The following is a 15,373-nucleotide window of genomic DNA, read 5'->3' as shown; positions in this document are numbered from 1 at the left end:
AAAGAGCTGGTCATCCACCCGGAACTGGCATGTTCGGTCCAGATAGAATGAGAGCGCAAGTTTTGGGTCCAGACGGTGGAGCCTCTCTTCCTCTTTCGAGGGATGCGGAGGCGGAAAGAAGGTGGGCAAGGTGATAGACTGCCCGATGTGGAAGGCTGTGACCACCTTGAGCAGGAAAGAGGGACGCGTTCTTAAAACGAACTTATCCCGATGGACAGAAAGGAAAGGAGGTTTAGAAGAAAGAGCCTGGAGCTCACTCACTGTCCTGGCAGAGGTGATGGCAACCAGGAATGCAGTCTTAACCCGTTAACCGCGGCGGTAATTCTGCCGCGGTGCGGGCGTTTCCTTGCGCGGGCGGGGCCGCGTCGGCCGTTGAACGTGCGCAGCACTAGGAAGGAAGTGCGTGTGACGTTCAACTGCCGATGGCAGCACGCAAGGAGTTAAGAGTTAGAAGACGAAGAGGGCAATTGTGAAGTGGCTCCAAAAGAGCGCACATCAAAAAAGTCAGAACAAGGTTCAAGTCCCATTGAGGCATCACAAAAGGAACAGGAGGAAACATGTGAGTGATGCCCTTCAAGAATCTGTTTACAACAGGGGACTTCAAAAAAGAAGGTGGAACAGGAAGCCTTAAGAAGGCCAAAATGGCAGAGAGGTAGCCCTTGATACTGCCCAGAGCAGAGTCCTGCTGGGCAAGAGAAAGAAGAAAGAGAAGAACCTCTGAAAGGGGGGCGGAAAGTGAATCCACAGCCTTTGCTGTGCACCATGCCACAAACTTATTCCACCTGCAGGCGTATACCGATTTTGTGGAGGGACGCCTGGCTGCCAGAATCACATCACATACTTCAGGAGGCAAGTCAAATGGCCTCAACTGTCGCTGCTCAATCTTCACGCATGGAGGTGGAGACTGGACAGCTTCGGGTGGAGGACCGTCCCCTGCTGCTGCAACAGAAGGTCCTCCTGAAGAGGCAGACGAACCGGGGGATCGACTGACATGCTGAGTAGCTCGGGATACCAGGATCTTCGTGCCCAGTCCGGAGCCACAAGGATGACTTGAGCCCGGTCGCGCCTGAACTTCAGCACTCTTGGCAGAAGTGGTATAGGCGGAAAGGTGTACAATAGACCGCAGCTCCACTCGCGATGAAAAGCGTCTCAGAGCGACCGTCGCCTTGGAAATTCCAACGTGCAGAACTGATGACATTGCGCGTTCTCTTCTGTGGCGAATAGATTAACCAAGGCTCTCCGCACTGTCAAAAGAGGTCTTGCGCCACGCCCGAGTTCAGATGTCATTCGTTATCCATCATGCACAGACGGCTGAGTTCGTCCGCCCTGGAGTTCAGGGAACCTGCCAGGTGTTGAACCACAGGGTCACGCCCTGATGTTCCAGCCACTGCCAGAGGCGCAGAGCCTCCTGGCAAAGGGTCCACGACCCCACCCCGCCCGGTTGGTTGCAATACCACATGGCGGTGGTGTTGTCCGTGAACACCTGCACTACACTTCCCCGGACAGAGGGAAGGAATGACTTCAGAGCAAGCCGGATTGCCCGCAGCTCCAGAAGATTGATGTGGAGCCAGGACTCCGCCAGAGACCAGAGGGACCCCCAGCTCAGGAGGGACGCATCCGTCACCACTACTTGCCCCGGTTGGGGTAGGGAGATTGATCTGCAGCCGACCCAATCGCAGTCCGTGAGCCACCACTGCAACTGTCTCGCAGTGCCCTCCGAGATCCGGACATGGTCGGACAGGTTGCCCTGATGATGGGCCCACTGAAACTTCAGGTCCCACTGCAGAGCCCACATCCACCACCGGGCATGATGCACCAGAAGGATGCAGGAGGCCATCAGTCCCAGAAGCCGCAGCGTCAACTTGACCGAGACCAGGGCTAAAGGCTGAAAGATCAGAATCAGAGCCTGAATATCCCAAACCCGCTGTTCGGCAGGATACACCCGAAACTGCGCCGAATCCAGAACCGCTCCGATGAAGAGGAGCTTTTGAGAGGGACACAGGTGTGACTTCGGCACATTGATGGAAAGCCCCAGCAAGTACAGGAGGTCGGCCGTAGTCTGAAGGTGGCTGACGACTGTCTGGGGCGAGCCCGTCTTCAAGAACCAGACGTCTAGATAGGGGAAGACTGACACCCATAATCTGCGCAGATGAGCTGCGACCACCGCCATCACTTTCGTGAACACCCGAGGGGCGCACGGTAAACTAAAAGTGCTCGTGGCCTACCGTGAACCGCAGGTAGCGCAGATGGGCCGGCGGGACAGGGATGTGGAAATAAGCGTCCTGCAAGTCCAACACTACCATCCAGTCTCCGGGGTCTAGGGCAGCTAAGACCTGAGCCAAAGTCAGCATCTTGAACTTCTCCTTCCGGAGGAAGCCATTGACGTTCCTGAGGTCCAAGATAGGGCGTAGGCCCCCTTTGCCCGTCTTAGGAACCAGAAAGTAGTGTGAATAGCAACCACACCATACTTCTGGCCCAGGAACGCGCTTGATGGCTCCCTTGGACAAGAGGGCCGATACTTCCTCTAGCAGAAGTTGCAAGTGATCCCCCGACACGCGGTGGTACTGCGGTGGCATGGCTGGGGGGGTTGCCTCGAAAGGGAGGGAGTAGCCCCTTTAGACGATTTGCAGCACCCACCTATCCGATGTGATGGTGCGCCAGTGGAGGAGGTGATGGCGAACCCTGCCCCCCACTGGCGACAAATGGGCCTGAAAGCTCGGACTAGGGGGGCTTTGAGGCAGTTGTGGGCTGGCCTCGCCGTTCTCCTGGCACCGCCACAGCGGTTACCACGTCCGCCGCCGCGCTGGATGTTAGACTGCGTCCTGTGGCTGGCAGCACGTGAAGGGGCGCCCCTTCCTTGGCCACGAAAGGAGCGAAAGGAAGACTGCTGCTGACGCTGGCCCGAGAGGCCCAAGGACTTGGCCGTAGCCCTGGAGTCCTTGAAGCGTTCAAGCGCATGATCTGCCTTGCCACCAAAGAGGTGGCGGCCATCAAACGGCATATCCATGAGGGTGTTCTGGACATCAGCCGAGAAGTTGGCGAACCTCAGCCAGGCGTGGCGGCGAACCGCCACCGTTGTTGACATCGCCCTGCCCAGCGAGTCCGTGGTATCCAGCCCACATCGTATGGAATATCATGCCGCGTCTCTCCCCTTCGCGAGGGCTTGAGCGAGCTTTGCCCGGGCCCCCTCGGGGCACTCTGGCAGCACCTCCGCAACCGTACCCCACAGAGAGTGGGTATAACGGCCCAAAAGGCAAGCGGTGTTGACTGACCGCAACCCACAACTGAGGGAGGAGAACAGCTTCTTGCCAAACTGTTCATACCTTTTGGATTCCCGATCTGGTGGTGCAGTCGGGAATGCGGATTGGGAAGTGGAGGCCTGGGTAACCAGGCTCTCAGGGGTGGGGTGGGTGGACAGGAAGCTAGGGTCGCCCGGAGCTGGGCGGTGGTGCCTGGCGACGATGCTATCTACAGAGGGACCTGTAGCGGGCCTGGACCAGGTGCCCAACAGGACGTCCATGAGAACCTCATTAAACAGCAGTAGAGGCTCCAGAGAGCCTGTCTGCGGTTTAAGGACCTCAGTGAGGATAATAGACCTCACAGTTGCGACGGGGAGCGTAAGCGCCAAGGCCTTGGCCGCCCTCGTCAGCACCACACTATAAGCAGCCCCCTCCTCCGTAGCCACGGTAGGAGGGGAGACAAAACCAGTGTCAGGTGAAGTGTCAGGTGAAGTGTCAAGACCACTGGCTTCCCCTAGCTCGTCTGTCCAGTCCTGAAATGACTGACACTCCTGTGTCAGAGGGTCCTCAGACCCCTCCCAATACCCCTCGTCCTCCATCTCCTGATACTCCGGGTCAAAGGATGGAGCCAGATCAAAGAAGAAAGGGTCTTCAGCCGGCGTCGAATGCGGCGTCGGTCGATGCCGGTCCGACGCCGGATCCGGAAGGGGGGAGGGATCAGGGACGGCGTCGTGCGGGAACGGCGCTGGGGGCGACACCCGGGGGGTCGACACCGGCGGGGTCGTAAAGTCGACCAGCGGCGACCCGGATCCGCACCCAGCGGGGACCTGCGGCGTTGGGACCGGAGTCACCGCCAGGGCCGAAGCACCCGACAGCGCCGGAGCCGAAGGACCTGGCCCGCTTGGACTCCCAGTCGGGGCAACGGGGCCCAGAGGCGCTCCCGTGGGACCCGACTGAGGAGAGAGGGACCTCATTGCCATGAGGAAGGCCTCAATCTCTTCCGGCGTCGCATTCAGCCCAGGGACCAGCGGGTATGGAGCTGGCTGCGGCGCCTGCGGCTTCGGCAGAGCCGCGAGGGCGTGTTGCCGGAACCCCGGGCCGCATCGTGCGAGCGTCGCGGGGAGTCAGAAGAGCGATGTCGCCTCTTCGACTTCTTGTGCCTCTTACCCGAGGACTTTTAGCCCGACGAATGGTGGCGACTCGTCAAACTTTTATGACTGTGGCCCCGCGACTGGTCCCTCGACCCCCTCCTGGACCAGGACCTGGAACGGCACGGGGCCGACTGCCAGAGCTCGAGGCGCTTGCGGGACCGCTCCCGCCTAGCCTTCGACGTCAAGGACCGGCAGCCGTGGCACGACCGGTCGTCGTGGTTGGCCCCAAGGCAATAGAGGCACCGGCGGTGGGGATCGGTAACCGACATCAGTGGGTGGCAATCCTCACAGGGCTTCAACCCGGGAATCCCTACCGGCACAGAGAGTTGTAAAGACTCAAAAAGTGATCAAAAAGGATCGAAAAAGTTCAGTCAAAAAGTGACTAAGGTACTGCTTTCTCCGGACCTGCGCTTGCTTGTGTGGAAAAAAGAAGAACTGTCATCAGCGCGCAAGGGCGCCGTCTAAGTACTCCGACGACGTCATCCCGGCACCAACGACTGACGCGGAGCCGCAGACGACGCCTATCGACGCGCAGGGGTACTGCTTCGCTAAATTTTCCGGATCCAGTCTGACGCATGGGGGTTATTCTAAGGTAAGGAATTCTAAGGTAAGGAATCTAACTAACATGTTTCTTTCAGATTGTTGATATAGAACATGCTTGTTGTGTTGTCCTTGCGGACTAGAACCGGGGATCCGTGAATCCGTGGTAAGAAAGCTTGGAGTGAGAGGGATATGGCCTTCAACTCCAACCTGTTTATATGCATCTCACGTTGAGCTGAGGACCACTTCCTTTGAACTTGTAGGTCTTGTAAGTGTCCTCCCCAGCCTTCCATAGAAGCGTCTGTTGTCACCACATAGTCTGGAATAAGTGGGAGAAATGAAAGCCCCTTGGATAGATTTGATCGCTGAGCCCACCAGAGGAAAGCTTCTTTCATTCGCGGAGTGATCTCTACTACATTGTTGAAAGAACCTTTGGTCTTTATCCACTTGGATTGCAACCCCTCCTGAAGAGGTCTCATGTGCAATCGAGTCATTGGCACCAGATTTATTGCTTAAGAAATCATTCCCAGCAGAGACTTGAACACCCTAGCAGAAACTCACTTTTTTCTGGATAGTTTTTGTGCTAGCATCTGCAAACGTTGTCTTTCCTGGGAAAGGAAGGCCTTGTTCCGAATCGTGTCCAACATTGCTCCCAGTTTCGTGGTATTTGAATAAACTCCAAGGTGTGGCCGTGAGATACAAGATCTAGAACCCACTTGTCTGACGTGATGTTGCGCTACTGGTGAAAATACCTGGAGAGCTTTGCACCTTTTAAGAGGAGAGGAGTATTCACTGGTACCCAATTGAACTCATTGCTTGCGGCCAGAGTCGCGGCCTGGGGATGTTAATTTTCGTCTTGACCCTTGACGAGAGAAACCAGCTGTAGTTGGCTGTCTGTTATATTGCTGCGGATATCCCTGTCGAAATTGCGGTGGGTAAGACTGATAGGTCTGGGAACGCTGGTAATTACCTCTGTAGTTTGAGAAACCCCTGCCTCGAGCTCCCAAAAAGGGAACCTTGCGGTACTGAAGGGTACCTAGGGCCCTAGCTGTGTCCGTATCTTTCTTGAATGTAGTCAGAGCCTCATCAATGTGATTACCAAAGAGGCTATCACCGTCACAGGCCATATCCAAGATTTTAGATTGCACTTCCGGGCGGAAACTTGTTGCTTTAAGCCACCCTTGACGCCGTAATACAGCAGCACCCGCTAATTGCCTAAAACTGGTAGTGGCAATGTCCATAGCAATGTCAATCAGCTGTGAAGCTGCTCTTTCTCCTTCTGTGATGCATTTGGTAAACTCATCCTTGTTTGCTTCTGGGAGGAAGGATTTCATCTCCCCTACATCAGGCCAAAGCGGACGATCGTATCTGTTCAGGATTGCTAAAACGTTTGCCGCTCTTACAGAAATCGCTGCCATTGATGAAAATTTCTTTCCGATGTTGTCAAGATGCCTACCACCTTTATCAGGTGGAGAGGTAATAGGAGTGGACAGATTTTTCAAGCGCCTTTGAGCTGCCTGAGAGATTACAGAATCCGCCTTGGGGTGACCCGTTAGACAGCTTAGGGGCTCTATACTTTTTTATCCAGTCTCAACAACACAGGGATCACAGAGGCTGCTGTTTTCATCACCTTCACCCCTTCCTGCCAAATGTGTTCGATGATGGGTATTGACCTCACACTTTTTCTGGTTTGCTCCAAAGTCATAAGAAACAGTCTTCCTGATGCACGACCGTTGGTAGGTGGAATCTAGTAGCAGTGTTATGGAAACCTATGTCTTCAGGATGTGAATCTGAAAGGCGGTGAGGTGGTGGCGATGGTGTTGATACCACATAGTCATCCCATTCGTTTGCAGGTGTCGCGGGATCAAGAATCTCACCCTCTTCCGGCTCTTCTTAAGAGGTAGCTGGGTCATCTTGAGGAGGTAGAGGGATAATGGGACTTGGTATTACAGGAGGTGGCAGTGGTGCTGGAGCTGCTGGCTGTGGCGTAGGCACTATAATCTCTTGTTCTTGAGGAGAGAACTTCTTTCTGTAGTCCTGTAGCATACTTTGTAGGTCTAATGGTAATGCTGGTGGGAATCGAGCAGGTTGCTGCACAGGCTGCTCAACTTATCTATATTGCTGATAGTGTGTAGGAGGGGATTCATACTGTTGGTAATAGTGCTCCTCCTCTGCATATTCATCATCCTCTCGACATTTTACATTGAGCTGCGAGGGGCTATACGCCGCTCCAAACTGACTCTTCATCGTCAGTATCTTCTATATCCAGAAGATTGCTGGGAGGCAAAGGAGAAATCTTTGGGGTCTTAAACTCAATGCGCACCCTCTGTAAAAATGGCGCTGAAAAACGGGCATACATTACTGCCGGTGATATTCTAGTCATCGAGTGATCTGTAGTTGACGCTCCCGTCGACGGTGTCATCATCGACGTCGTAACCGTCATCTATGCCGTCGACGATGGTGTTGCCATCGCGATGGTGCTGCCGTAGTCTAAGGTAGTGTTGTCTACAATGGCTTTTTCGATGACGAATGCTTGCTAGTCGACGGTGTGGCTTTCGATTTCGACGGAGGTGTCGACGAAGATAACGGCAATGTGGATGGTAGAACCCTTGAGACTTGCCGTCAACAAAGTTATTGCTGTGGATGGTCTGGAAGATGACACAGTCATAGTTGTGGTAGTACAAGTAGCAGGCAAGGCCATTAAACCTGTTGAGGAGGTTTTCTTAGCCGTTTTCACCTTAGAAGTACCTGCAGGCTGAGGGGATGAAATCCCTGAGGAGACTATTTTTTTCTCCTGATTAAGGGATTATTTTGCCACGTGAGACCTTAGGCTGCTTCCTTTTATCTTCAATTTGTCCCTCAGGTGACCGCTGCCTCTTATGAGACCTGGAGGACGTATCACTATCTGCTTCCTTTTTAGAAATAACAAAAGACGACCTTCTCTATCCCTCAATGTTTTAGTAGGGAAAGTGCAGCATATCTTACAGTGCCTTGCTTCATGCTTTGGAGAAAGGCAATAAATACAGTCTTCGTGGGCATCAATGTGAACATTCTTCCCACAGAACTGGCAAGGCCTGAATAACCCTATAGAATCCGACATAATCTTGATAAAGTAGAAGATAAACACTTATCTGAATTTTCTGTACAACTGAGCCAGGCTCAGGGAGACTCCCTTACACAACAAAGTGCAGTGAAAATCTGAGGATCTCAGCTCCTCTTGGGAAGGTTCTACAGGGTGCTGGTGTCAGTCTGGTTGTGTTTTTTAGTTGGGTCCTTTTTAAAAAAGAAGACTAATAGGCTATGCAATGCGTGTTTGCATCTATTAGGCCTATGGTTTTTTACTACTTACTGCCATGTTATTTGTACCGTGGGACTCCCACTACGACGGGGAATGATTCAGGCATGTGAATCTATTAAAGATACCCCAATACTGTATAAATACCATTCAAATTCACGCTTTATTACTAATCACTGCCATCTGTACTCCGGTTTTCTTTATGTTCGTGTCTTCAACCTACATACATTACATCAATTTCTGTTCTTCATTACTGTCCTTCCTTTGTCGTGGGAGGAAAGTGAAAGAACATTGCTGCTTTCTTCTCAAGTGGATGGCCTATCAACAACGTATCTGTATGGAATTGTTTACAGGATTACATGTGTCAACTAGAAGTGTTAACAATTTCTTTGCCTGACTTTTTTTTAATTACTTCTTTTTTCAAGCAATTTACGTTGCATTGACACGTTGCACTACACATTTGGTGATGGTTACAAGGTATCGATAAACAATTAATGGATTATTAGATAGCAAGGTATGCTCAGACATGTGTCTTTTGCTCACTTTGCCACTGTATTCAAAGTAGCCTGGCTGATGATGGGTGTTACCCTGAAACCGGTCCCAGGATACTTGTTTCCGGTCCAGGGAAGAACTAGCTTGGAAAGGACTATTCCCATGAGGCACATGGTCTAGACTGATTTGCATATGGCTGGGTCTGAACTGGGGTGGCGAAGTACCTAAAGAACGATGATGGATTAACCTAGATCTGTGACTGGGGATGAGTGTCTGAAAAGTTTCAGTGCTCGGTCCATCATCTCCTTGTGATTGGTTTATTAGATTGCTGCCAGTGTTATTTTTCGACATTTTCACTTGAAAGTAACAGCACTGAAAAAGCCCACGAAAATTGCAGGCCAAGCAAAACGTGTATTTGAAACCTGAAGTGATTCAATACAACAAACTAAAGAACACAATCTAATACTGTAACAATCTCTGGTTACTTAATGACCCTTTTTGCAGAAAAATGTATTTCTCCTCACTGATCACTAAACTACTCTTCTAGGTCATCTCTAATGGTCTTCCATTTGCATCTGTGCAGTCATACCAGAACTCCTACGTTCTTGGTACTGAATCAACATTTGAAGACCGTTTGAATGAAGTAGCACGCACTGGTATTCAAAAAACAGTTGAAAAACAGGAAGCCAATGTAAGGCGTTGCAAGTTTGGTCTCGATGGATACATTTCAACCACTATAAACCCCTCCGGACAGTAAAGATACAAACCAGTCGGAATATAGCAAGGACCTCAACTGGAAGACCGAAGTAAGATTACAATAAGGGTGAAAGTGTAAAGCACAAAAGAAGCTGTTAGCATGCAGCTCCTAAGAAAATACGTTAAGTATCTTCCATAGTGCAGGCTGGAAGTAAACGTATACTCGAATACTGCGTTAATTTGTTCCCGAAAAGAATCCTTTTGCCTTTAATTTAAGAAATGATAGCTCATTGATTGTTGAATAGTTAACAGTTTCACCTGCAGACAGAACCTGGGGCCTGTTGGGTCGCTTAAGTGAACAGCTGGGTGCAATCTCGGTGCAATGAACTACAGCAGCCAAAATATGTTATCTGCTCGATCTAAGGATGAATAAACAAATGGGAAAATGTGGGGAGAGAAGTAGGAGAAGCTCCTTAGTGTTTCACAACAAGAATCTCTTTTTAAAAAATGAGGCAGCGTTCTTTCCAAAAAAGTATGTAAACCAATATTGTGGTCTAGCAGTCGTTCTAACATCAATCTCTTAATTGGAGTCAAATGATCTAGGTTGTCCCATACAGAAGACACATACAGCAAAATCACACCCACCCCAGCATCATCCTCAATTCATTAATGAATTTTGCAAGGGTGCCTTCCATGCCTCTGCCCAGACAGAAAAGTGCAAAATCTTGACTTCTAAGTAACCAATTGAGCTGCTTAGCTACCACTCCCCTAGTAAGTTAACACAAAGGTATAATAGGGTGTAAACTGTTACAGCAATTACTCCCATTTCTTGATCAGAGGGACTACGTGGTCTTTCCGAACGCTGGAGCTTGCCTGGTAGTCGGAGGACATTTGATTTCTGAGTGGTATGGCCAATAACAGCAGGCGGAGGGATTTCAAAATAGATGCCAGACAAGTGTGTCAGGTGACTCCAGCCCAAGAACCTGGATACACATATATGCAACTTCAATAACCAATGAAAAAGTTAAGCACAAATCTGAAGGTAAAGGCAGAAAAGAAAAGTACGAGAATCTCAGCTGGAGTCTGAAGGCTTTTGATATCAGAATAGATGCGCTGAATGGTTTTAATGAAAACAAATTGCCGGCCCATAAACAACTAGCCTGAGAAGAACAGCTTACCTACCTTTCTAGAATGCTCTTTCTAGTAGATAATCCAACTGCTGCATATTCCTCACCTCCATAATGTTCCCTGGCAACAGACTGGATTTGGAGGCTTCTGAAATGCACCTGCATGGCAATAGTTGACGGAGTATGGTTCTGCGGTGACTCCACACTGACTGAGCAGAGCCACACATAAGTGCTACCCATACACGCCGATGTCATTTTCCGCTATCTTTCTTCTGCCGGCTCAGACGCTGAGCATAGAACAAACTGACAGTGTGCGGATTCTCTAACTTGAGACCTTTCTTAGATGTAAAAGACCACTCCACCGAACGGGCAGTGGGAAATCTGCTAGGAGGAGGGTACCCAACAGTGGGTTATTGAAGGTATTCTTATGATGGATACTTCTAACTGCAGATTCCTCACCTTTAGATTAGATACCAAAGCAGTACTTCTCAAAGTTGAAGGGTCTGGGGAGATGGACTTGGATGTTAGAGTCTTGCAGAACTGGAAGGTCAACGTGACCTTTGCCCGAGACCTTGCTATCAAGACAGAGCTCCAGATCAACAGAGTAAAGAAGGAAAGGAAATCAGATCTGCACATCAGGGTGGCACTTATATGTGGCCCCACTTCGTCACTTCCAGGGTGTTGTTCAGTCACCACTGAGTCACAGCACCACCTGCCGGGGTGTAGGTGCAGTGCTGAAGAAATCAACAGATCCAGTCCAGCACCTGAAGATATTCTAAAGGTAAGGAATATGTAATGAGTACTATCGATCAGACAGGAGACCTTCAATGATGGATCCAGAAAGGACTTAAGAGCTTGAGCGAGCTTCAACAAGTGCAGACACTGACATTCTGCTTTTATATTTTATCAAGGATTTAGTCCATTATCGTATCTATCTCAAAGCAGGCTGCCTAGTGGTTCACTGTCTCTACCCATTAGTGAGGGTTACTGATTCTTGTCTAATACCAGAGCTGATGGCTGGCGTGCTGATGCAGCCTCAGTGCCAGGAATGTGGGGGCCTTGATGTGAACCTTAGTAATTTTAGGGCGAGGAATACAGCAAGGAAGACTGCAAGCCTTCCTCAGAAGTGCGTTTGTTGCTGCTTTCTGCAACCTTTGCATATGTAAAATTTAAGTCGTGATCCTGCCATTTGTTCTTTGGCCATACAATTATTGAAACGGGGGGGGGGTCCTCACTCATTCCCCCTATACTGCTCGTCCTGCGCAATGCAGGTCGAATGTACAGCAATGGATTGTTTGGCCCAATAGTCACTTAAGTTAACTTATTTGTTACAAATTATTTATGGTTTAGTTTTCAGTATACTTATCAAGGTTAAAAGCAAACCTGCTACCTAAAAGATGGCACCACAATTACTGAAATGTGGATACAATGAACAAAAATGCAAGTGCCAGAATAAGATTTGTGTAAAATGAATGCATTTCAATATTTTGTATAGAACACTTACTTGACAGTTAGGAAAAAATGTTTTCCAACAGATCATTGCGATTGCTAAATAACTACTACTTCACTTCAACTTTAACTTCCACACGATAAAGCTTTAGCTCTGAAAATGAGCCAATGTCTTGCTACCCACAGTTCCCTTGTGATGTTGCAGAGAGCAATTCCAATTGCAGTAAAGCTTTCTTTGCAAGAAATAATGGCAGCAGTTAAAGAATGGTTTTTGAAGAACCAAATGCAGTCTATAAAGCGTGGAAAGGGAAGATCACTACAACATCAGTATTTATGATTAAGTACCTTTGCATCCTGAACATTGAATGAAGAAGTTGATCAAATCAAGCAGTGCAATGTCCCGGTCCTGTTTATATGACTCAATCCAGTCATCAACTACAGCCTGTAAAAAAAGAAGGAATTAAATGGCAGCCTACAACTAAATCAGTGCTAGAACACTTTCAATGTTACTTATTGTGGTGAATAGATGCCTCTTGTTACGGTCCAGGGCTTGATTTTATTTTTGGGGTAATGATTCATAAAAAGACTGCTTTGACCCTCACGATTCCAGAATTATGCAAAACAAGATTAAAATATAATTGGCAAGCCTGTGGGGCTCTTGCAATATACCAATATTTCATCGTTACAACCACCAAAAGCTTAAAATCGGGAATTCATTGTGTTTACAGACACATCGATCTCATAAAAATCAGTTTACAGAATGCTCAAATCCCAAGGAGTTAACAAGGGCGGCTGTTGGCCAAAACCAGTGGTTCAAATGTTGAAATTTACTAGGTGAAGCGAAGGATTGGTCTTTCTGGGCACTATTGGGATTTAAATTGCTGACCAACAAGTTATACATTTCTGAAGCAGCAGGCCCCTTAACCTGTATAGAAATCTCCCATACTACGACCTATTACCTAAAGTAGCTAAAACAATACATTTCATAAATTAACTCGTCCATTTACAACTTTCACAAATGACAATGCTTTGTAAATAGTGATCCAGCAAGAATCTAGAAACCCATTTTATGCAGTAAAGGGAAGAGAGGAAACAGTCCTATAAAAAAAGTGAGCCCCTTGCTTCTACTTGCACTGCTATGTGCTCAGATCTATGGCACACATACGATCAACACAATGCAGTTGTATTGTTGCTACTCGATCGGAGGACGTTCTTAAAGGCAAAAAAGAAAGAAAACCTGGTTCTCCTTATTAGTCATTGTTTGTGAATTCATGAGTATCTGTGCACATTTTTATTTGTGTACTTTTTAAATATTTTAGTGAATATAACATTTGTAAAGAAGGAAATAGTCTGCCTTTATAACAACATCTAATTGTGATCTGTTAAGAAACAAAGATACATTTGGTTGTTTATAAAGTACCCTTCACCAAAACTCAGGCGTAAAGAGTAACAAAGCATAAGTGCTGCTATAGCAGACGTTGTAAAGGTGAAGAATTGAAACCTACACCTTTAAGAATTCTTACAAAAAGCACTGGTGCACCATGTTTGGCAGTGTGAGGTGACAGGATGCTTTTTATGTGAGGGACTGGGCAAGGGCCTCCTCTCTAAAGCTTAATGTGATCACCTGGTTCTGTAAGAAGTACAATGAGATGTTTAGGAGGTCAATTAAAATACAAATGAAGGAGAAGTAAAAGTTCCTTATGAGATTGGCTAGACTCGGAACACTCCTCAGACAAAAGGAAGGGTAGAAATAAATTCAACAAATTGCCAGAGATATAGCAAAGACGCCAATGACATTGAATTTGGGACATCTACACTCCTAGTGTTGTAGTAAACAAAAAAGGGGGTGGGGGGCAGGTATTAAGATAAGTAGACCATGGTGCCTCAGCCGCACTATTGATAAATATGCACCTGCAAATTGCAACTACACATCAACTTAGTGAAGGCAAAGTTAGCAACGTTATTTGACTCAAGATCTCACTCCACCTTGATTTCTTAAAGTAGGAGTAAAATATAACAAGCATAGAAAATGCAATAGGTCTCGTCTTTAGTAAAGTTTAAGCAATTCTTTTTGTAATTAGGTGGCTTTTTAGCTTTGCTTTTATAAGTGTTCTTTAAACTTTCATGTACATAACATGAATATGTATGCATATATGTATATGTATGCATGCATTAATATTGGTATTCATATAGATTTGCAGATGTTTATATATGTGCATATATAGATTTGCAGATGTTTATATATGTGTATATATATATATATATATATATATATATATATATATATATATATATATATATATATATACACACACACATATATATACACACATATATATACCTGCCATATTAGCCGCGAAACCAGCACACTATGTACATTTGCATACATTCATCATTTAAATTTGAAAGTATTTTTTCAGTATTTACTATGGTCCTTAGAGGGAAACACACTATTTATACTTACTGCTAGAGGGCGCTAATCAGATTGACAAAGCCTGCAGGTGAAACGCGTCTCTCGTGTCTCCGGGTAGAGGGTGACCTGATCCATTAAAGAAGCCATATTCTTACAGCCTCGTGTCCGTGCCTACTTCGTTGGTTGGTTCTGAGGAAGCAGGATTGGTTGTACACATATATATATATGCATGTTATGTTCATGAAAGTTTGAAAAACACTATTAAAAGTGAAGGTAAAAAGTCACCTGATTACAAACAGAATTGCTTTAAGTGTAATAAAGATGACATATTGCATTTTGAATGGTTTTTCACTAGTGCCTTTAGGCAAAGAGTAAAGGGTTGGAGTACGGTCACGCTGTTTTTGCAGAGTGAGTAGTAGAGAGTGAGTAGAGAGTAGTAGAGAGTGAGTAGTAGTGTGATTAGCTGAGTGAGTAGTAAAGAGTGAGCAGTAGAGAGTAGTTAGTAGTGAGTAGTTAGTAGTGAGTAGTGGATAGAGTGAGTAGTAGACTAAAAGACAGTAGTAGGCAGTAGCAGAGAGGGAGTAGTAGAGAGTATCATAGAGTGAGTAGGAGAGTGTAGGAGAAAGCGAGTAGTAGAGAGTGAGTAATAGAGAGTAGTAAAGAGTACTAGAGAGTAGTACAGGGTAGTAGAGTGAGCAGTAGATAGAGGGAGTAGTAGATAGTTGATTGAGTAGTAGAGTGAGTAGTCGAGAATGAGTAGTAGAGATTGAGTAGAGACTAGAGAGTAGTAGTCAGTGAGTACTAGAGAGTACTAGAGTGTAGTAGAGAGTAGTAGTGAGTATTAGAGAGTGAGTTGTAGGTAGTAGAGCGAGTAGTAGAGCGAGTAGGAGATAGTAGAGAGTGAGTATTAGAGAGTGAGTAGTAGATAGTGATTAGAGTGAGTGTAGAGAGTGAGTAGTAGAGTATTAGAG

General features: G+C 47.3%; 1 protein-coding gene across 3 annotated transcripts in view; it reads right to left on the bottom strand.

Annotated features, from left to right (window-relative positions):
* The window catches only part of STAG1 (STAG1 cohesin complex component), a 1,346,357-nt gene that overhangs the window by 819,734 nt on the left and 511,250 nt on the right, over positions 1 to 15,373 (bottom strand). For all 3 annotated transcript variants that reach the window (XM_078665875.1, XM_078665876.1, XM_078665877.1), the window contains exon 5: positions 12,335 to 12,431. In XM_078665875.1, coding sequence (XP_078522001.1) covers positions 12,335 to 12,431 — 97 coding nt within the window. The remainder of the gene's footprint in view (positions 1 to 12,334; positions 12,432 to 15,373) is intronic.

Source organism: Lissotriton helveticus, chromosome 11, assembly GCF_964261635.1.
Source record: "Lissotriton helveticus chromosome 11, aLisHel1.1, whole genome shotgun sequence".
Lineage (NCBI taxonomy): Eukaryota > Metazoa > Chordata > Amphibia > Caudata > Salamandridae > Lissotriton > Lissotriton helveticus.
The sequence above is the reverse complement of the archived record's forward strand: the minus strand, read 5'-3'. Positions and strand labels throughout refer to the sequence as shown.